This window comes from Aotus nancymaae, unplaced genomic scaffold, assembly GCF_030222135.1.
Source record: "Aotus nancymaae isolate 86718 unplaced genomic scaffold, 86718_ANA_hifiasm-v0.15.2.pri h1tg000040l, whole genome shotgun sequence".
Taxonomy (NCBI): Eukaryota; Metazoa; Chordata; class Mammalia; order Primates; family Aotidae; genus Aotus; species Aotus nancymaae.
The window spans coordinates 49970123-49994000 of NW_026988454.1; the positions used below are offsets into that span (position 1 = coordinate 49970123).

Sequence of the window (23878 nt, forward strand, 5' to 3'; positions counted from 1 at the left end):
AGCCCAGGAGTTTGAGACCAGCCTGGGCAACATAGTGAGATCCCATCTCTACATTTTTTTTTTTAATTAGTAGGTTGTAGTGGTACAAGCCTGTAGCACCAGCTACTAAGGAGGCTGAGGCAGGAGGATCCCTTGAGCCCAGGAGCTAGAGCCTGCTATAATTGTGCCATTGTACTTCAGCCTGGGTGACATAGTCAGACCTATCTCTGAAAAAAAAAATAAATAAATTTTTAAAAAACTATAAAAAATAGCTTTCCTAGGCTGCTGCTGAAGATGGTGGAGGTTCACATCCTGGTGCTTGATGGTTGAGGCCCTCTCCTGGTCGCCTGGCGGTCATCGTGGCTAAGAAAGTACTGCTGGGCCAGAAGGTGGCGGTCGTACGCTGTGAGGGCATCAACATTTCTGGCAATTTCTACAGAAACAAGTTAAAGTACTTGGCTTTCCTCCGCAAGCGGATAAACACCAACCCTTCGCGAGGACCCTACTGCTTCCGGGCCCCCAGCCGCATGTTCTGGTGGACTGTGTGAGGCATGCTGCCCCACAAACCAAGCGAGGCCAGGCCGCCCTGGACCGCCTCAAGGTGTTTGACTGTATCCCACCACCCTACAACAAGAAAAAGCGGATGGTGGTTCCGGCTGCCCTCAAGGTCGTGCGTCTGAAGTCTACAAGACAGTTTGCCTATCTGGGACGCCTGGCTCATGAGGTTGGCTGGAAGTACCAGGCAGTGACAGCCACCCAGGAGAAGAGGAAGGAGAAAGCCAAGATCTACTACCAGAAGAAGAAACAACTCGTGAGGCTACGGAAACAGGCCGAGAAGAACGTGGAGAAGAAAAGTGACAAATACACAGGATCTTCAAGACCCACGGACTCCTGGTCTGAGCCCAGTAAAGACTGTTCATTCTTCATGCTTAGCCTGGCCTGACCTTCCTCCATCGTCGCCCTGGAATGTGCGGGACCCAAGGGCAGGAGTAAATTGTGGAGGCGTAATTTACCTATGGCCAATAGGAAGAGGGAGCCGGAAGACTAACTGCAGGGATCCTGTGAGTGCGGGGGGTCTAACTTTCCACCTGGTCATATACTGTACTCTGCAGCTGTTAGAATGTGCAAGCGCTTGGGAACAGCATGAGCTTGCTGTTGTACAAAGGGTATTTATAGAAGCATAGCCGGGGAAGATGGGCAACCAAGTGTTTAACAGGCAATGCCTGCGCTTCTCACCTGTATTTTGTAATAAAAAATAAAATTAAAAATTTATCGGCCGGGCGCGGTGGCTCACTCACGCCTGTAATCTTAGCACTTTGGGAGGCCGAGGTGGGTGGATCACCTGAGGTCAGGAGTTCAAGACCAGCCTGGCCATCATGGTGAAACCCCATCTTTTTAATTTTTTTTATTTTTAAAAATAAAAAAAAATTATTTTTCAGTGTCTTCAGCCACAGTTCAAGTGCTCAATAGGCACATGTGGCTAGTGGCTACCCTATCGGGCAACTCAGAGCTAAGATTTCCATTATTGCAAAAGCTTTATTGGACAGCATTGATGGAGCCCTATAAACCACTGTACAGACCTCAGCTCTTCCTCTAAATAAAATGAAGACAACAGAACAATAAGAAACATTACCAAATTAGTATGTTTCAAATTATTAAAACAAGGAATCAATGCCACCAAAAAATCAAGACTGTGGAAAAGAGCAGAGTCAAAAAAGAATCAACAGACCTTCTAGAAATCAAAAAAGAAATTTAAAACCTTGATGTATAAATTAAACAGCAAATTAGATAACAGAAGAGGGAATTAGCGAACTGGACTAAAATATTTAAACTTATGCAGTGCTTTGTATGGGCCAGTGCTCTTAAAGTTTCACTTAATCTTCACAACAGCCATAGGTAGGTGGATAATATTGTTTTGCCCACAAGCAAGAAAACAGGCACTGAGAGGTTACAGCATCTTGCCCAGGCAATCTGAAGTCTGTACTCTCCACCACTAGGCCATATTGTCTTTCAGGAATTTATCGAGAACCCAGAACAGAAAGATAAAAAGATTAAAAAATATTAGGGATTAAGAGATATGGGGGATAAGGTGAGAAGCTTTAATGAGCATACAAAAGGATTTCCAGGAGAAGAAAAAGAAAACAACAAAAAAAGAGGGCTGATCATTTTCAGAGTTGATAAATCCTGATTCAAGAGGTACAAGCCCCGAGCAATGGGAATACAAATGAATTCATAGTTGAACACATGGTAATAAAATTGCAGAATACCAAAGACAAAATAAAAATCTTTAAAGCCTCTAGGGGGGAATTTATCCCAGAACAGGGAGAGGCTGGGAACGAGATCAGTGGGAGACGGGGGATACGAACACAGTAGTGTGGGTGGGTGCAATGGGGTGTGCAATGTGGCATGGGGTGACTGCATGGGCTGTGTTTTGGGGAGGAAATACTTGCAGGTTGGGGTAAATGACAGTGTTCACCCTACCTTCCCATTGGAGGGATTCAACTGCTTTCAGATTTGGGGGAGGCACTAGGCATCCTCTCTTTCAACTCAAGTACAGGGTGAACACTGCTCTCAGAATCTTAGTAACTATTTGATGCGTGAATGAATGCAAGCATTTTAGAAATAGTGAGGCCAACCTGGTGGCCACACCTGGATTGCTGTGACTGCTCAGAGTGGAGAAAGGCCTGTAGCTATTCATGGTATATACAGTTGTGCCTGTAAGTGTGATTTCATGTTAAGAATCCAAAACAGTGTAAACACAAAACAATCTCTCACATCCTTTCTATTTTCTAGGCTGATTATGAATGTTAATGAAAATTTAAATAATAATAAAACCCAGAGCAAACTTTCAGGAGCCTGTATTAGTCTTGCTTATCATAGCAAATGTGTTTCAACCACAAATGTAAGAAGTAGCAGAATACAATCTTTGCCTCCCAGTAGGATTTGATAACACCAAAGATATCAGACAATTAGACTTGTCTCATTCATGCCTTATCATATATGTGTTGATGTTGCAACACACCAGAAAAGAAAGACTAATATTTTTCTGCCCTTATTCTCTAGTTTAGGTTTAACTGTGTAGGGTTTATCAGACCTTTCCACTCATCGGACCTGTTCTACACAATGAGTCTACCCTGAGGCAGTGCCGATCCAAAACAAAGTCCTGTTCTCCCACTAGTCATGATTAGATCACTAGTACTGCAGAAGAACTGTGATAGATGAAGACAGCTCCATTGTAAAGAAGTGCTGTAGGCTGGACTCATGTAATCCCAGCACTTTGGGAGGCTGAGGTGCGCAGATCACAAGGACAAGAGATCGAGACCATCCTGGCCAACACGGTGAAACCCCGTCTCTACTAAAAAATACAAAAATTAGCTGGGTATGGTGGCACGCACCTGTAGTCCCAGCTGCTTGGGAGGCTGAGGCAGAAGAATTGCTTGAACCCGGGAGGCGGAGGTTGCAGTGAGCTGAGATCACACCACTGTACTTCAGCCTGGAGCCTGGCAACAAAGCAAGATTCTGTCTCAAAAAAAAAAAAAAAAAAGAAGTGCTGTAGACTCAAGTCTGTTCTTATGGTCTAATAGTCCAATGTTAAAATTCTGTAAACAACCCACTGAAGGCTTACATTAGACAAAAAGACCTATTCTAGAATAAACACTTTGATAAATGTTCCAATTAATTTTTATCAGTAAATTTTGGAGGAAGAAAGCACACAATGACACCATTTTCAAACATGAGGAAACTGATGCTCATCATTATGTAAGCGGCCAAAGACTTCTCAACTCTTCTGTGGTAGATTAGGGTCTGGCCTAATCTGGCACCAAGCCCTTGCCCTCTCCATTGTGTCACCTGCCTTTTCACAGAGGCTGAGCCTTGAGTGCCTCTAACACCCCAGTGAGAGTCAGGGGCAGTTTGGTTTGACATAGTTTATTACAATTAGTGTGCATATAAAACCATGTAAACTCCACAAAGTAAACCATTTACCTTACACACTAACCAGCAGCTAGTCTGCCACGACCTTCCAACACCCCACTATTTTAACATATATATACTTCACAGGATGTGATAACCATACAAACAGGGTCATAATACATTCTTTAGGGAAAAAAAAAAACTTGGTCCATATTTTCCGTTAAAAAACCACACACACACACTTTCCTCTTTGGAAAAAGAGGTTAAATCCCCCATAGTTAACTCACAAAGCAAACCCAAATAAAAACTACTGAACATGAGGTACAGCTGAGGTCTGGGCTGTTCTGGAATTACAGACACCTCCTTCAGGGGAAAATCGTTTCTTATAAAATCAGATCAGTTTCCAACAGTTTCATGTCAGCAGAAAAGCTTGATTTAGACCTGGCCAGACTTACTTTTGTATAAACATGTTCCAAATAATTTTTTTGTTTTTCAGAGGACAATAGAAGTCACAAAAATGTGCTACTTCTGAAGAAAGTAATGAAAAGTGTGGCATCTGACGTCAGCAATATTTTAAATCTGAGGTACAAAAACATCTGATACAGCCATTCACACTGTAATTCCTGTGCCACCTTCATGGTTATGGGAGCTGGGCTGACCTCTTTGCATCCCCCTCTGAAGTGGAGTCTAAGGAAAAGGGCAGTGTGGAGGTGCTGTTTCTTTGCTTGTTTCTAGATCTACAACCATAATTGCTAAATAAACAACCACCCTGGTGTGCTTTTCATGCTTCAAGTAATTCATTTCTTCCAGGAGAAGAATGTTAAAAATGCTTTTAGTTCTAGTTATCAAAGGAAAGGAAATGACTCACAATAACAACAAGATTAAGTTTAAGCAGACCTGCTGCTAACACAGTTCAGATAATATACTGAAAAAAAATGAACACTCTATTTATATACATTTTGCAACAGCTGCATTTTCCCACTTAACCTCTGTGCAGAACTAAAATCTGATAGAGGAAACTTAAGTTACTTTTATTCTTGTTAAATACAACCCTGTACAGATTACACCTTTAACACCAAAGCAGCTCAATATCACAGTCAGAGGAATGAAAAAGCCATTTGAAAATTTTCATTTTTCTAGCCCAACAAAACCCAACAGACTCAACCCTAAGGGTCAGCACGAAACCAGCTGCACAATTTTGTAAACAGTATGAGACGTTGTCTCTGGGATCCTACCGAATCTCTCACACACATACGCACACACGCGCGCACACAAACGGACACACGCGCGCTCTGGACCAGCAGGCTCCCTTCTTCCAGTGCCTTGCGACAGCCCGACGCTCAGTACCACAGCAGGCTTCTTTCACATTGTGTTCACAAAAGGGCAGTCATGGCCGTCTGGCTGAGGGGTGTGAGGCAGTCTCTGGGGGCGGAATAGCTCTTCCCGGGATGCGTTGGGGGCTTCTGAGAGTCAGGGTGACCTCTCTCGGTGGCCACGGTGCTGGCGGCTTTGGGCAGGTCGTAGCCGCTGTCTGCAGGCTGCGGGCTCTGTGGCCTTTGATAGTCTCGGTCCTGAGCGCCCGCACCGGCTGCCGGGGAGCAGCCGCCGGAGGAGAGGGAGTGTTTGTGGCCAGGCCGGGGCCCCGGGACGCGGTAGCCGCTCTGCGCGGAGAAGGTGTGGGCGCGCAGCAGGTGCCGCTCCACGATGGGCGTGGCGTACTCGGGCTCCGGGGGCGCCAGGGGCAGCGCGTACTCGTGCCGGCCGGCCCGCTGCGGGCAGTCATAGTGGCCGCCGTCGGCGCCCGCCCCTGCCTCCTCGGCGTCGGTGTCCATGGGCCGGAAGGTGGAGCCCTTCCTCGTGACTGTCCCGGTGCCAATCATGAGGGGCTGCTGGTAATCTGAAACCACAGGAGAGACGGCAGTCAGCGGGCACCACACACAGGCCGGCCGTAGGTGGCAGGTGGGGATACTCTGCTTCAGGTTGTGGTGACTGACTCTCCACCGGGTGCCCTCAGGTGTCCCAGGCCCTGCGGGAAAACCCTGAGGTGAAAGCCACAGAAGCCACCCACAGGCCGTACACAGCCGCATCGCCTGCTCAGGAAGCCTCGTAGTGTCTTCTCAGAGGTGGGGGCGATGACGATGACCTGGGGTATGGGGGAAATACTTCAAGGAGGAAGTGCCTCTGAAACTGGCTCTGGAGATGCTAAATTATGAAGTCACACAGTGTGGAAACTGTGGAAAGAACAGCCCCCAAAACAGAGTTTGATATGCCCAGAGTACGAGGGACACAGAGTAGTTTGTTTAATAGGATATGAGGACCGAAGCAATAGGTCAGGGACTAGTGGTGACAGTGAGGACGACACCAAGAGCTCACATTTACAGAGCTCCTACTCTGTGCCAGGCACTATTCCAAGAGCAAGATGTTAATATATCTAATCTTCAAAAAAATCCCCTGAGGTAGGGACTGTTACTCCATTTTACAAATGGAAAACCAAGGCAGAAAGAGACTAAGTAACTTTTCCTAGGTCACACAATAGGGTGATGGAGCAGGATTTGAACGCATGTCTTGAGTGTACACTGTTAGCCATGTGTTAGACCATGGAAAAGCGTTGAGTGAGTGTCTTGCTAGGAAGTCTGGTTTAATTCTATGGGAAACAACAGACTGGCACTTTCACAGGTAACTGTGGAGGCCTACTGAAGAAGAAAAGATCGAAAAGTGAGAGGTAAAAAAGCAAAGAGAAAATGCACATAGCGGTCACAAACTAGGAAAGAGGAAAGGGGCCCCTTTGGGACAGGAATCCGGAATTTTTAGCAATGAGAGGTGGGGTGTGAGGAAAGAGAGGAGGCAAGCACCCTTTCCAGAGGGTAAGCCTGGATGAGGCTGGGATGTGCAATTGGGAAGTCATCAGGCAAGGAATGCACAGAGTATGTGTGGTGAGGGTTTGGAACAATGGATTCGATTGTGGGTGCTGAGGAATGGATCCGCAGGTCGAGGCTGCTGAGAATTATGGACTAAGGACTGGGAGGAAGTCTGGCCATGAGAAGCAGAGTGGACAAACACGCATGGAAGGGCACTGCTGGAAGCTGGGGAGGGCATGGGACTGTTTAGGAGAGAGACTGTGGTGAGTGGGGGTGAGACAGGACCCCAGGGCACTGCACATTTGAGGAGCCTGAGAAGGATCATTCAGGGAGGAAGGAGGAGAGGCTGAATTAGAAGCTGAAGGAGAATGAAAGGAATAAGAGAACAGAAAATAAGTTCTCCCCTCATGTCACTTCCAAGGAACAAGAGGATGGATTTTGGTTGCAGAGGATGCTCTCCTTGTCCACAAAGTGGCTCAACCAACCCTTACACTGACAACTCCCAGTCACTGAAGTGCACATGCGTCACCTGGGAGCTTCCGGTTCTGTGGCCTCCCTTTCTAACAAGCCCTGAGGTGATGCCTATACTTCCAGTCCTCCGGTTGCATGTGAGGAGGGAGAAGCCAGCAAGCAAAGTGCTACTCAGATCGTGGACTACAGAGTCCTACATATCTGGGAACTGTTTGTGACAGTGCCACAGACAGACAGGCGCAGAAATTGAGATTGTTGAGAAACTACTCTTACTCTAATTACTCTTAGAGTAATTTTATGTCTGCTGAATCTAATAAAAAAAATTAGTATGTCTTTAACATTTCCCTATTACTAATATTTTATATTGTATTTTACTGTGTATTCATTCATAATGGATTAAAAAATTTTTTTTAAAAAGCAAAAAACATCTTTCCCATAGATGGTTTGGGAAGCTCGAGTCTTGATGATGGCTTGTCAGGGACACTGAAGCCCTTTTCGTACTGGGAGTTCCTTTATTTCCTATCTCACCTTCCTCAGGGCAGGAATGGTATTTAATTCCTCCTTCTAGTTCCTCTTTCCCAGTGCCTTCATCAGAGCTTTGGTAACAAAAATAGATTCAGGGCTTCCAGATACCAGTAGTACATCAGGGATATCAGTATGGATGTCATTATATCCCTGCAGGTGAAGAGACTGGTTGAATAGGGTTTTTGAGTAATATCTCAGTGTCAGTTTGTAATTCTGTGCAGAATGCAGAAAAAACACATTTCAGATTTATTGGACCTTATCTAAACAGAAAATGATTTTACCTTATTTTTCTCCTGCCTCCCTCCCCCATAAGCAGTACCTCCAACCTAACAGCACAGTCATGGAAATATGACACTTACCTGCCATATCACTTGTGATGAGATCTAACTTTTGTGTCATCTCCTTCTCATTATCATAGCTGATGGTAAACTCGGCTGACTGATGTCTGGCAAAGGGATATTTAATCTGCTTCCAACAGTCTGGAATAAAGGTAACATAAAACAAATGAATATATCAGAAATGTAATGTGCGTCCTCCAGAACATGTTCCTTGATGAGTCAGAGGTCGGGCTGACAGTGATAAATGTCCTCCTCAGGTGTGTGTACTAAGAACAGCATGCCGTTAACCACAACAGCAAACACCACTCCAACCAAGCTTTCCGCTATGCCTTTAAAAGGTATTTTGCCCTCATCGGGTCCCAGATTCTCCCTTTGTGAGATCATCTGGGCTTGATTTCCCACAATCTGCACTGGGATGGCATCTGTGACGCAGAGGAGACAACGCCACTGGTGTTCAGACCCTGGAGGTGGAGTCTCAAGTGGGTCCTGAGCTTTCTCAGGGGTCCTGCCTCACTGCCCTCTCTCTCTTGACCATGGCTAACTCATTGGTTGGGTGCCTGTGTCTGAGAAACTGAGAAAAAGACCAGGCAGGGCTGGTGTGCAAGATTATCTGAAATATTCAGATGCCTGGTCTTGTCTTTTTCTCACTTTCTCAGAGTGGGAAGTACAGCACAGGCCTGCAGATGCTAACAGCACAAGCCTACTTCAGTTCACTGATGAGGCTTTTGTCACACCTCCTTGATGGCAGACAGTGTCATGGCCTAAACTCCAGTGGCCAAGAAAAAAGGATGTTGACAAATGATAGGAGATGACATTGAACAAAAGTAAAGTGGCCATAAAAATAAAAAGACAGGACACAATAAATTCCTTCCTTATAGATTTGCTATTTTAAAGGCTACAGGGCTTATGTCTTTTAACCAAATAAATGTGGGCTACTGGCCTCAGATGATCCCATCCCTTCCTCAAAGACAGATAAAATTGTAGACAGAGTTTTCAACCAACCTGTTTTCTGAGCCTCTGCTGATCCATATGGACTTCCTTTCTTCTTCTTCCTACCAAGACAAAAAGTCCAACTGAATATTTATGAGCCAATTTATCTGCCTCTCTCTCCCTACATAACATGAGGATCTTAATAGGTACTTATCTCATAGGGCTGATGTGAGGATTAAATGAGATGGCAGCTGCCATGTGCTTTAGAAAATCATACAAATATGTAGAATTCTCTATACATTTATCTCACTTATAAGAAAGGTCACAAGATTTCACTAGAATATATATTAATCTTATTTTGCTTATTAGAAATCAATGCCTTATTTAGTTTTTTTTGTTTGTGTTTGTTTTTTTGGGATGGAGTCTCACTCTGTTGCCCAGGCTGGAGTGCAGTGGCACGATCTCAGCTCACTGTAACCTCCGCCTCCTGGGTTCTAGCAATTCTCCTGCCTCAGCCTCCTGAATAGCTGCGATTACAGGTGTGCACCACCATGCCTGGCTAATTTTTGTATTTTTAGTAGAGACGGGGTTTCACCATGTTGGTCAGGCTGGTCTCAAACTCCTGACCTTGTGATCTGCATGCCTCGGCCTCCCAAATCCTTCCTGGGATTAGAGGTATGAGCCACCGCGCCCAGCCGCCTTACTTAATCACTAGCTCATGCAGTCATCCTGAAGCAGTTCCTCAAGATCACATGGTCTCACTTCATCTGTACTATACTCCAGTCCAAAACTGTGGGTGTCTAAAGCATTTCATACAAGCACATTACACTAAGATACACTTTACCTTATGAATATCTACCCAAACCAGAGAATTTTGTACCTTCTCTCATGATGGCAGAAACTATTCTTCATTCTATTTGTACTAATATACACATTATAGATTCTGAAGTGGTTTAAAATATAAAAAGACAAAATTTCAGAATGCTTTCCATTTTTTGTTTAGATCCAACACCTAACATTTTGTTAAACATGGATTTTAGATCCTGGAAGAGATTCAGAACTCATCTGGGTAAACTGTATTTTATACATGAGAAAACAGGCTTGGGGAGGTTGAGTTACTGGGCTCCTTGGTGACACCCTGAGGAGCCTATTTAATATTCCTTTTACTCTGCAGGGAGGAGAAACACAGATACTTCTTAAAGCAATAGGTCAATTTCAGGATACTTCAACAGATTAAGTCTTTACCAGAGGTCTCTACATGACAAGAACTGCTTATAAAGTAATACATGGTGGGGTGCAGTGGCTCAAAGCCTGTAATCCCAGTGCTTCGGGAGGCTGAGGTGGGAAGATCGAATGAGGCCAGAAGTTTGAGACCAGCCTGCGTGGCAAAGTGAGACCCCATCTCTATAAAATATAAAAAAAATTAGCTGGGCATGGTGGCACATGGCTGTAATCCTAGCTACTCAGGAGGTTGAGGCAGGGGGATTGCTTGAGCCCAGGAGTTTGTGTGATCTTGCCACTGCACTCCATCCTGGGAGACAGAGGGAGGCCCTTTCTATTAAAAGAAATTAATAAAGTAATACTTGATCATTTTTACTTTTCCTAACTTGTTTTTAATATATAAGTTAACATTTTATTTTGAAAGAAGTCATGCTGATTTTCTACATATGCATTCCTGAAGAATAAACTTTTTGTTTTTATTATTGTTTGCATAATTAGAGAAGAAATTTAAACACATAAAGTCACCATACTTTCTAAAGGCTGCAAAGATCCCCATTCCAGCAAGCAGCAGGGCAACAAGGAGCACCAGTGGAATAGCCACGGTTGTAATGTTCATTCCTAAAGAAGAGGGAAAGCCATCACATTACAACATAAATGACTGACAACCACATTTCATGATCTAAAACTGAACACGGAATTGAAAAGTTTTTAAGCATTTTATATAGGGAGAAAATGAATACATGCTAGGCATTTAATGATATTGGAAAGAAAAAAGAAAGGATTCATAATCCTGGCTAAAGCTTGGGAAGATAAAGTTTCTCCCCCAGGCCCCCAAAGGCAGTTTCCAAAGTTTCTCAGGGACGAACAGGTACACTGGGCTTGTTGCTTGGCCCATAGTAAACTCCAAAAATCTGAAATGAGGGGGAAGTTGAACCCCTCCCCCACCTCTCAGGTGGGAACTATTTAGACATGTACATGATTTAAGCACAGTGTGGAGCTCCTAGTTTGGCTTAAGCAACCTGTTTCCCTGGATGCCAGGCGGGTTTGGACCTGCACCGTAACAGTGGCCTGGAAAACTGGGATTCTTGTTACAGAGCTCTGGGGCTGCGGACTGAGAGGAAAGGCAGCCTGATGACCTCAAACAGCATTTCCACTGTGTTGCATGAAACACCACATCATGTTTTCCTAAAATTCTTTCTGTTCTAAAAAAAGGACAGTTTGACAGCCTCTAAGGCAGACCCCAAGTTTGTAGAAATTACACAAAATAAAGGAAAAATATTTGCTCTTCATCTTTTTCTTCTGTGATCCCTGGGAAGAAAATAAAGGGATGCTTACGAGTGGGAAAATGCAATTCATGAAGAAGGGGAAAAGGAACTTAGATAAAAACAAAATTTATGTGTAACAGTGGTGTTGTTTTATTATTTCATTTATTTATTTTAGAGACGGAGCCTTGCTCTGTTGCCCAGGCTGGAGTGCAGTGGTGTGATCTCAGCTTGCAGCAACCTCTGCCTCCTGGGTTCAAGCAATTCTCCTGCCTCAGCCTCCTGAGTAGTTCGGACTACAGGCCCATGCCACCATGCCTGGCTAATTTTTGTATTTTAGTAGAGATGGGGTTTCACCCTGTTGCCCAGGCTGGTCTTGAACTCCTGAGCTCAGGTAATCTGCCTGCCTCGGCCTCCCAAAGTGCTGGGATTACAGGAGCAAGCCACCAGGCCCAGCAGTGGTGTGATTTTTAAGAGGAAAAATTTGGGGAAAATCAAATAATTTAAACACCCAACGGCAGGGGAATGGTCAAGTAAATAATGGTTTATCCATGTGAAAAAATACTATAAAGACATTAATAATTGGGGTTTTCAACATTCTAGTAACACTGGAAAATGCTTATAATACAATGTTAAATGAAAAATATATGCTACAGAACAGAATCATATGATATGCTACCATTTTTGTCTTAAAGTTAGAAATACATAGTTGACTAGAAGCAGTGAGATTTGGTGATTATCAATGGATGCTGATTTATGACTAATTTTTGTTTTCTTACTTGTTTTTCTCTAATCTTTCCAAATTCTTACAAAATTGATATGTAAATTATTTTATATTCTGAAAAAATTTACTTTTAATGTTCATTATTTGAATATATTAGACACTTACATGTTCAATACGCAAAAAGCATACAAAAGTATGGAATGGAATGTGTGCCTCCTACCTCTGTTCCTCCTCCACAGAAAGCCACATTATATTTCTTGAAATGTTTCTAGAGATACTGGAATAAATATTTATTCTTTATTTCTCCTGTTGGCAGAAAGGGTGGCGTGCTAGATAGTTCTATACTTTGCTTATTTTTTTTAAGTTGCCACTACATCTTAGAGAGCTTTCTATATTGCCAATACATTCTTTTTTGTGGCTGCAGAGTGTTCCATTGCATGAATATGCTAATATTTTATTTTTCCACAAAATATGTACCTAGTGTTTGAAGGGCACATAAGTTCGTTCCTAATCTTTCTAATACTGCAATGAAAATCTGTAAACATACATCATTTTACATATGTGCCAATACTTCTGGATCATCTACCTCTAGCATTTATATGACAGAGAAAAAGAAATTTTGTTGAAGTTACTGATATTGGGTGGGGTACCAGTTATGTTCCTTATGAAACCACAAAACAATGACTGCTCTACCTGTGGGCATTTCTTCTGAGGGGATGGGCCTTGTGATTGTCTCGTCTTCTTTCTCAGTTGAAACACTGGTGCTTTGAGTTGTCTTGCGCCACACCAATGAATCATTACCTGAGAAAGGAGGGATGTCGGGAAAACCACATTAGTAACATTGATAGGCAAAAAAAAAAATATGACTAAACTTGAATAACTCACTGGCTTGCCCTGAGCCCTACCTTGTGTAATCTGGCAACCAATGAGCTCCACCTTCAAGGCTATCCTCTGGTGCCATGTCTGGGGGACAACCCGCACGTATCTGGCCACAATGGGAGGGATGAAATTGTTCTGCACTGGGTCCCGAAAGTTAGAGTTACCCTGAAACACCTATAGAAGGAAGTTATTTTTACCTTAAGATTCTATTGGTTAGTTTTTAGGTGTTTATTATCCCACTTATACCTGGTTATATGAAACCAAGAAAAAGATTCTGTGTCTGTTGCATTTTTCTAGACACTCTTGATATTGAAGATACGAGGCTTTGCAAACAAGCGCCAAGTTATCTAACTAAGATGGTGCTGTTCATCTGTTTACTGATTTAAATTTCATTTTGGATAAACAAGCTAAAATTGCCTTGCTGTATTACTTGATCTTAATATTTCTACATTCAACTGGTGCTGCAGACAAGCAACCTCAAGAGCACAAGGCTTCAGCTCTCACTTTTGCCACTGCCTTCCAACTCAAACATCCACTATGCTTATACTGAAGGAGTCATTTCAAATGGCCAATTTTCACTTCCCAAGAAAATCACAAGTATTTCATTCCTGAAGTAGAAAAGAATTAAATCACAAAGATCTCTCAAGGTTGTGTTTTTTTTTTTTTTTTTTGGAGATGTTTTGTTCTTGGGATAGAGTCTTACTCTGTTACATAGGCTGGAATGCAATGACGCAATCTTGGCTCACTGCAACCTCTGCCCCCTGGGTTCAAGCTATTCTCCTGCCTTAGCCTCCCAAGTAGCTGGGATTACAGGCACCAGCCACCACTCCTGGCTAATTTTTGTATTTTTTTTTTTTTTTTTTTGAGACCGAGTTCCGCTCTGTTACCCAGGCTGGAGTGCAATGGCGTGATCTCGGCTCACCGCAACCTCGGCCTCCTGGGTTCAGGCAATTCCCCTGTCTCAGCCTCCTGAGCAGCTGGGATTACAGGCACGCGCCACCATGCCCAGCTAATTTTTTGTATTTTTAGTAGAGACGGGGTTTCACCATGTTGACCAGGATGGTCTCGATCTCTTGACCTCGTGATCCACCCGCCTTGGCCTCCCAAAGTGCTGGGATTACAGGCGTGAGCCACCGCACCCGGCCCTAATTTTTGTATTTTTAGTAAAGATGGGGTTTCACCATGTTGGCCAGGCTGGTCTCAAACTCCTGACCTTAGGTAATCCACCTGCTTTGGCCTCCCAAAATGCTGAGATTACAGGTGTGAGTCACTGCGCCTGGCCCATCATCATCTTTTTAAAAACTTGATTTTATTTTTGAAACAGGATCTTATTCTGTTGCCCAGACTGTAGTACAATAGCACAATCATAATCACTGTAACCTTGAACTCCCGGGCTCAAGTGATCCTCCTGCGTCAGCCTCCCAAGTATCTAGGACTACAAGCATGCACTGCCACATTTGGCTAATTAAAAAAGAAAAATTTTTTTGTAGTGGTGGGATCCTGCTATGCTGCCCAGCATGGTCTCAAATGATCCTCCTGTCTTGGCCTCTCAAAGCTTGGGGATGACAGGAATAAGCCACCATGCCTAGCCTCATTGTCTTTTATTAATGAAATATTTAATGTAAAAACACAAATGAAAATATATAGAGGCCTGTTCTCCTACTCAGTTATCTTGCCTCCAGGGTTAACTCTTACCTTTTCTTCATTATTCACAATTCCTTTATAGGTCTTCCACTTAGAATTGTTGTTTTTGAAGTTCATCACAAAACTCTTAACATAAAAGTTGAAATTCGACTGTGTAGATCCTGTAGTCCTAATTCCTTGTAAGAAAATAACATTTACAGGCTACTTTTTAAAGTTTGTTAAATATAACATGTATTATAATTTCAAGTTTAATTTTTTTCTTCCTCATTGGAAACCTCAAATCATCTTACAGGCCAACTTATATTAGCTGCATTTAAAAATCTGTTCACAGATTAATGTTTTCACTCTGACAACACACCACATAAAGGTTTCACAATGAAGAATTACCTCTCTAATCCATATATCCATATTTACAACTTGCAGACCAGTTCTTTTCACAGAAATAATGTAAAGATTTGTTACATTTTAAAAGATTTTAAGTACTTGGAGGTAGCACCTATGTAAATGGTAAACATATTTTCAACAGCAAGTCATTCACAACCATGAAACTACTCCTGTGTTTGTGTTATTTTTACACCTGTTATTTTCTTTTTCTCTCCCAAATCTATCTCCAGCCACTCTCGTGGTTTGTGGTTGTTGCTACTGTCACCCGAAGCCCATGATGGGCCTTGGTCCTGAAGTCGGGCTTGGCCAGGAGACCAGTGAACTTGGTCTCCACTCTCATTGACCGACTGCCATGAGGAAGAAGCTCTGATTTGCCCATCAGGTTCCAAACTCAAGGATCTGCTGCAACCTAGAAGAAAGAGTGCAGTAAGACATTTCAGAGATAGACATAAAATGACAGCAAAAAAGTACCCCATCTCACCTAGAATATTCAACTGATTGACTTTCATTCTAATATAGAATCAAGTGTTTAATTACCAGTTTTTAAATGGTCCAGACTTTCACTCATTTGTACTACTGTGCCTTGAAACTGTTACTGCTTTTCTTAATAGACCTCAAAGTCACATCCTCTATAAGTGACACCTCTTTGTCCCCACTGTAGACTTTCTTTTCTAACCTTCTGAATTCACCCTGATTTCAACAAAGTGCAATCTGTGTTAAAGGTTTAAAATGCTGTGTTCCTTCTCATTTTAAAGGATTTAGAATCAGAAGGGAACTCCATTCTTTCCACATACTTGAAAAGCAGATGTGTCTAAGTCTTCTGAAGATCAGTAAGCTGTACCCAATATTCATCCAAAGGACCTTAACTATACCATGTCCAATATAGCAATGAGAAGGCAGCAAATAAAGGCCTGCTCTTCCTGGGCAAAGAAGAAATATTCAGTGTTTTCCTTGAAATCATTTATGCTAAGGGAGAATATTTATGTAGAACACAATCCATAATGGAGAAGCTAAACAGCTTTTATATGCTCATTTTCAGTAACTTTATTCAAAATAATAACAAATCAAATTGCAATATTTGAAAGCCTTTTCTCTTAAAATCTAAGATAAAGGAATTTATCTTAAATGTTTTACTTTTTATTCTTTTAGGCAAAAGTTTGAGAGAGTTTAGATTATAAAGAAACATATTTTCTGCTTAATGTTAATTAGGCTTATTATCCTGTGTATGGTTAAGTCAAGAAGATTTGGTGTGGGTGGCTGAGGCAAGAGGATCACTTAAGCCCAGGAGTTTGAGACCAGCTTGAGCAACATAGTGAGACCCTGTCTCCTTTTTTTTTTTTTTTAAATGTGCTATGTGACCTGAGAGAAAATAAAAAGAAGAAAAAAACCTTTTAAATGATATAATCTGAAGGGTATGGAGGAATAAACTACTACTGAAGAATTTTCAAATATCAAATTTGTAAGGAAAGCATGATCCTTACCATTGGAGGTAAACAGAAATCGCTTGTCTGACAGGGAACCACTGAAACAACAAAGACAAACATGAGAAGGTGAGTTGCTTACCTAGATTTTAGTGACTAATACAATGCTACATCACAGGGCTCACACAGCCTTCCCACCTGTGCTTCCCCACAGGATCCTCACAATACCTTTGCAAACCTACTGCTATTATCTTCATCATCAGTACTTTATAGAACAGGAAGCTTAGGCCCATGGAAGGTAAGCAACTTTCCTAAATTCATATAGATGACAAGGGGCTAGGACTCTGAGATGCTACTTTTGAATCAGAATCCTGAGCTATTTTCACCATGCTGAATTTATTGGAAAGGAATGTGTAGATATACAATCTCAGGACTAACCTTACATCTCAATTAATTAATGCAAGACGATGAAGACACAAAGGATTACGGCCCTGAAATCTCCCTTTGTCTAAGCAGTCACCTTAAAGTGTTCCACTCATTTCCATCTGTCTTCCCCACACATCTCTCTCATTTCAATGAGTATCTGGCTTCAGCAGTGTTGCTCTGGGGACAGTCTCTGTCCTGTCTCTCTCCACAGTCACATTCCTACCTACTGTAGCAACCAGCACCAAGCCTTGAACCAGCTCCTCCTTCTGGATGACAAGGTACAGTTGGAGAAAACACATAGCATATCAGTGAGCTGGCCTCACTGCTGCAAGACAGTACCACCACTCATCTGGCATTCGTCCTGTGGACTCCTGATCCTTGCAGTTCTACAGTTTCTATCACTATCACAGGAGAAATGATCAAATCAGCCTCATTCTGCAGTTGTCTCTTTCACTGCAGAAGAGATTCCTAAGGCCACAGGAATGTCCTTATTTACCTTGGAAGAACAGATCAACCTTTAAAATAATCCCTCACAAAGTCAGTGGTATGAAAAATACATAGAATGAATGGAAAATGTGGAGGCCTCAACATTAGCTTCATGTGCACAGTATTAGATACTAGAGGTAAACACCAAAAGGTAGATGCCCCTGTTGTGCCTAACTTTTTACAACTATTTTACAACCTCAGAGTGCTGCTTATTATTTTAAATGTTTAACTCTGAATTATAGATGGGAATAATGGACACAGAGAGTACTAAAACATGAAATCTGCAAATAATCCAAAAGTACTCTGGCCAAGAGTATAAGTACCTTCCCATCAAAAGCTCTTTTTAGAAGCAATGGGTAGTAAAACTCTCTAGAATAGACTTTCTCTTTCACATTGTCTATGCTTTGCAGACTCCATAAACCCTAGTATTCCACACACAGGTTCTTCTATAATCTCTGCACTGAATATAATACAGGCATCAATCATTATTTACCTGAGAAAACTCAGATCCACACAGGTCCTGGGACTTGCCTAAGTTCACAGTTAGCAAAAAAGCTTGGATGAGAACTCAACTCTCCTGACACTTAAATAAAGGCGCTAATCATATTAAAATTGTATTAAGATTTATATAGAGCCGGTCTTTTGTCTCTTTTTCCATTTTCTCTAATGTTTCTACACTGTTGAATTTGAAATGTGGCTCAAATAAGCCCAAATAATGCTGTGGCAACCCTAAGAAACTAAGCTCACTCCCCCTGCCATGAAATATTAGTTTTGTTGTTGTTAACCAAAAAGTATGGGAAGGATAACTTTGGAGTTAATCCTGAGAAGAAACCAGGAAAAGCTCTGCTTCTAACAGTTCTCTGCCTGGCTTTCCTCCATTATCAACTGGAAAATGTTTTTCCATTTCATTCCATTAAACTAATTAAATACAGACCACTTAAATAATTCTATACGTTAATAAGCCTACTCTTTAAAAATAAAAACCCCCACAGGGAGGTTAGGGTTCTGAAGCATTCACACATTAGAGTGAATGAATTCAATCAGATTACAGGATAAGAGGCCTTCCCAGAGGGCTACAGAAGCAATCAAGAACAATCTGATGGAAACAGAAAGAAGGTTTTCGCTTCTGATGGTCAGCACCATTATCCTCGGTATGAAGTCAGTCCCTCTTCCTGATTCCATTCTGGTCTCTTCAAATCAAGGAAGTGATCTGACCAGGGATGAATCCCAGAAGAACCCTGGATATTTACTTTAGGGACCCCTTCTTCCTCAGCTGCAATACTTCCTTCTCTGGTTTTTCCTGAATGCCAAACAATCGTGTGTGGGAACATAAGTTCAATGACCGCATGTACAGTGTTTCCCCAAGAGCAAAACAACACAGATAAAAACAACTGCTCCCTGAAGATTTCAAATCTAAAGAAGTGGAAGAGACTGTGTGAACACACAGTAAACTATTTGCTCAGTGCAAAAAGTCAGTGCAAAAATCACAGATCTAGAAGAAAGAAGAGATCTTGATATAATTCTGCACTTTCCATCCACTCCTCCCAATACAAAAATCAGACAATTAGTACAAATAATTATATGGAATATGAAACAAAACCTTTTATAATTCATTAATGGTTTAGATTTGTGTACTCTACTTTTTGCATGGAAGTGTAACTTAAAATTATATGAAATACATAAAATTATATAAAATATATATGTAAAATTATATATATGATATATAATTTTCAAATGGTATAAAATATGTGTATGTATTATGTCCAGTTGACATAGCAGAAGTAACTGAGAATACAAAGTCTAACTTTATTCAACAGTTTTAATAATTTTTGTTCAAAAGTAAAATAAAATCCTAGTCAAACTTTTTGTTATCCTGTTTTCCTATAAAAGGAGCATTCAAATGTAAACAAATACAGACAAATGATTCCAAAAACAGACTGAAAGCCAAAGGGTAGCTCTTCATTCCTGTCTGGAAGTGGTAGCACCTGGCGAATTCAGGCTAGAGCCTGTTATCTTCCTAAAGTAGCACCCTATTATCAACAGAAGAAACCATCAAAAAACCTAAAAAGGAATACATTCTTAAAAGTCAAGGTCAAGTTGGCATTTAAAGGCTTACTGTGCATAAGTGATCACTTTTACTATAAATCAGAACGTAAATTTTAAAATAAAATTTAATGTTCTGAAAAGTATGCGACAAATATTTATGTGAAAAATGTATGTATATGTGTGTGTGTGTATATATGTATAATTTTATTCATCTGAATAAAGATTTTACTTTCTAATAGCATACTGTTACAAAACTTTTGGATCTTAAACCTTGGCACAAATTTAGAGACTAATTTGTCTTTGAATGTTCAGGTAATATGAAAAGGACACTTTGTGTCCTCTCACAGCTGAAAATCTATCTAGAAGGGGAAAGTAAATAAATCAGAGGGTCATTGTAGGCAGATAACACAAATACCATGAGGTAAGCCCGCATGTCCAAGTGCACGGCATGCACCGCTGTCCTTGGTGGATGGAAGTCTTTTGCGGATTAAATACAGTACTACTTGCATTACTTGTAAAAGAGTTATATTGGAACATCTTCTCTAGTTACCTGCACCCTGAGGCCTGAACTCCTGAATTCAGAATTGCCAGTGAGAGACTCTGCCTTTTCTCCACAGACACCCTCCTGACTGTGAGCATGGTGTGCCGATGGTCACCACCCCCCGCTCTAACATTGCTCCTCAGTCTTGACTCTACCCACTTAATCCCTCTTAGCACTGTTCCTGCCTTCCATCAAACACAAGACTCGCCTCCTTCGTGATGATGACCTAACTACCTCTTCCCTAACTTCAGTTACTGCTTTCAAATGCCACTGCCTATGAGTATGGGCCAACACCCCCAATCATAAAATGGGTGTTAGTCCCAAAGTTTATATGTGAGTTGGTAAGTTGGTTCTTCAGAACTTAAGACACATTTTCCAATAAAAGCAATGTCATAACTTGTAGTCAGGATACCTATTTGACCTATGACATTGCTAACTATAATACATTTAAATAAAAAGTAGGAAAGTGAAGGAAAACACTACAATTATCAAAATAACATCTCACCATATCTATGCTGACTAACCTGAGAACCTATCCAAGATAAGATGGCTCACCATTCATTATAAAAATGGAACAGTAAAACGCATGCTAGGACAAAATAGCAGGGGCAGGGGGAGATCGTCATACAGATTAATGAGTGATAGAATATATAGATATATAGGTCCTGGCATTTTTTTCCCCACTTCTGGATCCCAAAACGCCTAAAACCTCTGTCTTGTGCTTTATTCCTTGAACCCAGGCCATGTGAAAACTTGCCCAAAAAACAGAGTCACAGAAGGCAGAAGACATGTCCAGGGACAGAGACAGAAGGAGAGAGTGAGACAGAGAAATACAGTGGCTCAAGGAGCACCTTTCCCTCACTAGGTTTCCACTCCAGGAGTGTCTCCCACTTGGCCATTCTAAGCTGCCTGTTCCTGTGTGTGGATGTCTGGACCACAGGGCAGGTTGACACTGGGTTCTACACAGCTCTACTTTTCTACCTTCTAGAGACTGAGGAAATCTGAAAATATGAAAAGTTTAGGTGGAAATGTTTAAAGCAATTAACATATATATATATATTTTTTCTCATGAAGCTAAAACAGCACAGGATAAAAACAAATGAAGAATGTAATATTAACAAAAGTCATCTTTTTTTAAACAATGTTAACAAAAGCCATCTATTTTCACTTCGCAAACTCATCAGTAAATGACTGTCTCTAGGAATCTTCTAGGGAGCTGAGTGGTTCTTTAAGGGCTTCAGCTGATGATAATATTGGAGGTAACCAGTAATTTACTCAAGTTGTAAAAACCTAAAAAGGATTCAGTCTTTATTTTCTCCCACAAAAGCACCCGAGAGTGAAAAACACTCCTCTGCCCTAGGGCTTCAGAGTGAGCCATTTTAATTTACATGTCAGCATAACCAGTGAGCTTTCTGATTGCTACATTTGTCATCCACCCAGAGACGAGAAATGCTGCTCTAAGCACTCATGCATATTTTTCCAGTTGACAAACCCTTGCTATCACATCCCTGCCGTCTTTTCAAAGTTGTGAGCTGGTTAAAATATCCTTCAGGGTTACCTTCTACTCAGAAGAAACGGTACTGAAAAAAAGTACTTACTCCCTTGACAGCACACCATTGGCCAGGATTCCTTCATATCGACTGATCCCTTTGTGCTGAAGCACACTGATCTGACCACCCAGTTCATCAGCAATTATTCCTGCATGGATGGCAGCTTTGCACAATAAAGAGGTCTGAAACACAGCAACACCATCATGCAGAACTTAAAAGAACACAGTTAAAATACAGTTGGAGTTTTCTATTTTGTTTCTGTGGTAATTTATAGTAGTGGCACCAATGAATAAAGCCTTCCAATGGCCATGCCCTGGAGTGGTCACCTCCCTCACTGACTCCAGGACATGTGGCTTGCTTTGTTCTGCTGCAGATAACAGGCCTAGCCAACTGTTACACATGTGATTGAATCCACCTCAGACCCTTGAGCCCCCAGTTAATCTTCCATATGATGGCAGCCACAAGAGTGATTCCAGGCTAAGGGAGCTTAAGAATCCAATCCAATGTGGCTGAAGCCCAAATTGCTCACCCTCAAACTCATCAGCAAATAAAATGGCTTCTACTTCAAGCTACTAAGTTTTGGAGAGGCTGTTAAGCAGAAATAGATAACAGATCCAGTTTCTTATACTTAGGCTATCAGACACACATGCCAAGTTATTATTTAAGAAGCTGAACTTTCTTCAATTCCACACATCCATTTTTAAATTAATTTAGAGATTTATCAAGGTACCAAAACCACAATGGTAATGACAGCCACAGAACATTAAATGGAACAGAAAGCTTAACGAAGTTCCTGCAGGGATGATGAGCAACTCAGGGCTGACAGCCTCCATCTCACTTCCTGAATACCCTCAGGAGGCATCAAAAAGCTGGTGCCAGCTCAGCCCTGCGATGTTCAGCATGAGGTGTCAGCAGGCTACTGGCTGTTTGACAGATGCAGCAGGAGCAGCAGACTGACTCTGATTTACAGGGGGTCGGGGGATTGGAATTGGCTCTGTCAGGAAGTGGGGCTACAGAAACGACTAGAACTTTCCATGGGGTGCACAGGCCTGTAGGTTCCCAAGCACAGACCTCTGTGGAAGGGTGATAAGGCACTCAGACCCAGGAGTGAGGGGATGAGAAACATCATTTCCAAAATAAACCTTAGCTATGCTCCACTTCTTCATGACCATTAATGCCAAAAGAGAAAAGTGTCTCATGAATTGTGACTTAGGAATTTCTCTTTTTGTTAATGACAATGCTGTTTACTTTATTTACAATGAAAAAGTTCCTTTAGACTTAAGTTACAGTACTATGAGGACTAATGAGATAAGTCATATTTTGCAGTTAATGTAGTTGCAATAAAGTTGAGAACTTTGTGATCTTCAATTCAGAGAGTTCCTATTTCCCAAACTAGATTAGGTTTGGCAAAGTGAGTCAGTTTTGCAATAACTGCTAATATAACAAAAGAGACCAAAGAGTTCATGACAGAAAAAAAATATGAGAATGTTGAAACAGAGGTGCAGATACTACCCTCTCTAATTTTGGAGGGAAAAAAAGAATTAAAATTAGAAGAGAAAACGACTGTACTCTTTACTAAGAATGCACTTTGCGTTTTTATCTTTCCTAAATTTTCTGTATATTTTTCCTGAATTTTCTTTCATTAAAAAGCTTTCTTATCATCAGTTTGGACTCTTGGCTGCAAACAAAATGGAGTAGCTAGTTGAAAAGGAAAAAACCTGAATTTAAACTTAGCAATTTATCTTGTCATCCTGGCCTTGCCTCTAACTCCACAAGGTATATGCGAGTCATGCCACTGCTCTTCACCTGGCTTCCCGTTCCTCTGGACAATGAGAAGCCTGGACTGGATGTTGTTTACTGCATGGGTCCCCAACCCCCCAGGCTGTGGACTGGTACTGGTCAATGGCCCGCTAGGAACCGGGCCACACAGCACGAGGTGAGCTATGGGTAAGCGCACATTATGGCCTGAGCTCTGCCTCCTGTCAGATCAGCGGAGGCATTAGATTCTCATAGGGGTGCAAATCCTACTGTGAACTGTGAATGTGAGCAATCGAGATTGTGTGCTCCTTATGAGAATCTAATTCCTGGTGATCTGAGGTGGAACACTTTCATCCTGAAACCATTACCCACCCTGTTTGCGGAAGAACTGTCTTTCACAGAAGTGGTCCCTGTTGCCAAAAAGGTTGGGGACTGCTGGTCTAGTGTCTTTTCTGAAGATCTGTCACCTTGTGACTCTAAAGGCTACCCAGTGTACATTTTATAGGATCCATGCAGGCCTGTC

General features: G+C 41.8%; 1 protein-coding gene and 1 pseudogene across 1 annotated transcript in view; one reads left to right on the forward strand and one right to left on the reverse strand.

Moving 5' to 3' along the window:
• The first annotated feature begins 273 nt into the window (after positions 1-273).
• LOC105722753 (large ribosomal subunit protein uL13-like) lies at positions 274-879 on the forward strand (annotated as a pseudogene).
• Positions 880-4901: 4022 nt separating this feature from the next.
• DCBLD1 (discoidin, CUB and LCCL domain containing 1) overlaps positions 4902-23878 on the reverse strand; it is a 46625-nt gene continuing 27648 nt past the window's right edge. The window contains exons 5-14 of the mRNA XM_012460437.3: positions 21646-21779; positions 16609-16649; positions 15321-15536; positions 14795-14919; positions 13126-13273; positions 12914-13021; positions 10765-10852; positions 9086-9135; positions 8105-8224; positions 4902-5788 (exon numbers count right to left, since the gene is read on the reverse strand). Coding sequence (XP_012315860.1) covers positions 5265-5788; positions 8105-8224; positions 9086-9135; positions 10765-10852; positions 12914-13021; positions 13126-13273; positions 14795-14919; positions 15321-15536; positions 16609-16649; positions 21646-21779 — 1554 coding nt within the window. The 3' untranslated portion in view covers positions 4902-5264. The remainder of the gene's footprint in view (positions 5789-8104; positions 8225-9085; positions 9136-10764; positions 10853-12913; positions 13022-13125; positions 13274-14794; positions 14920-15320; positions 15537-16608; positions 16650-21645; positions 21780-23878) is intronic.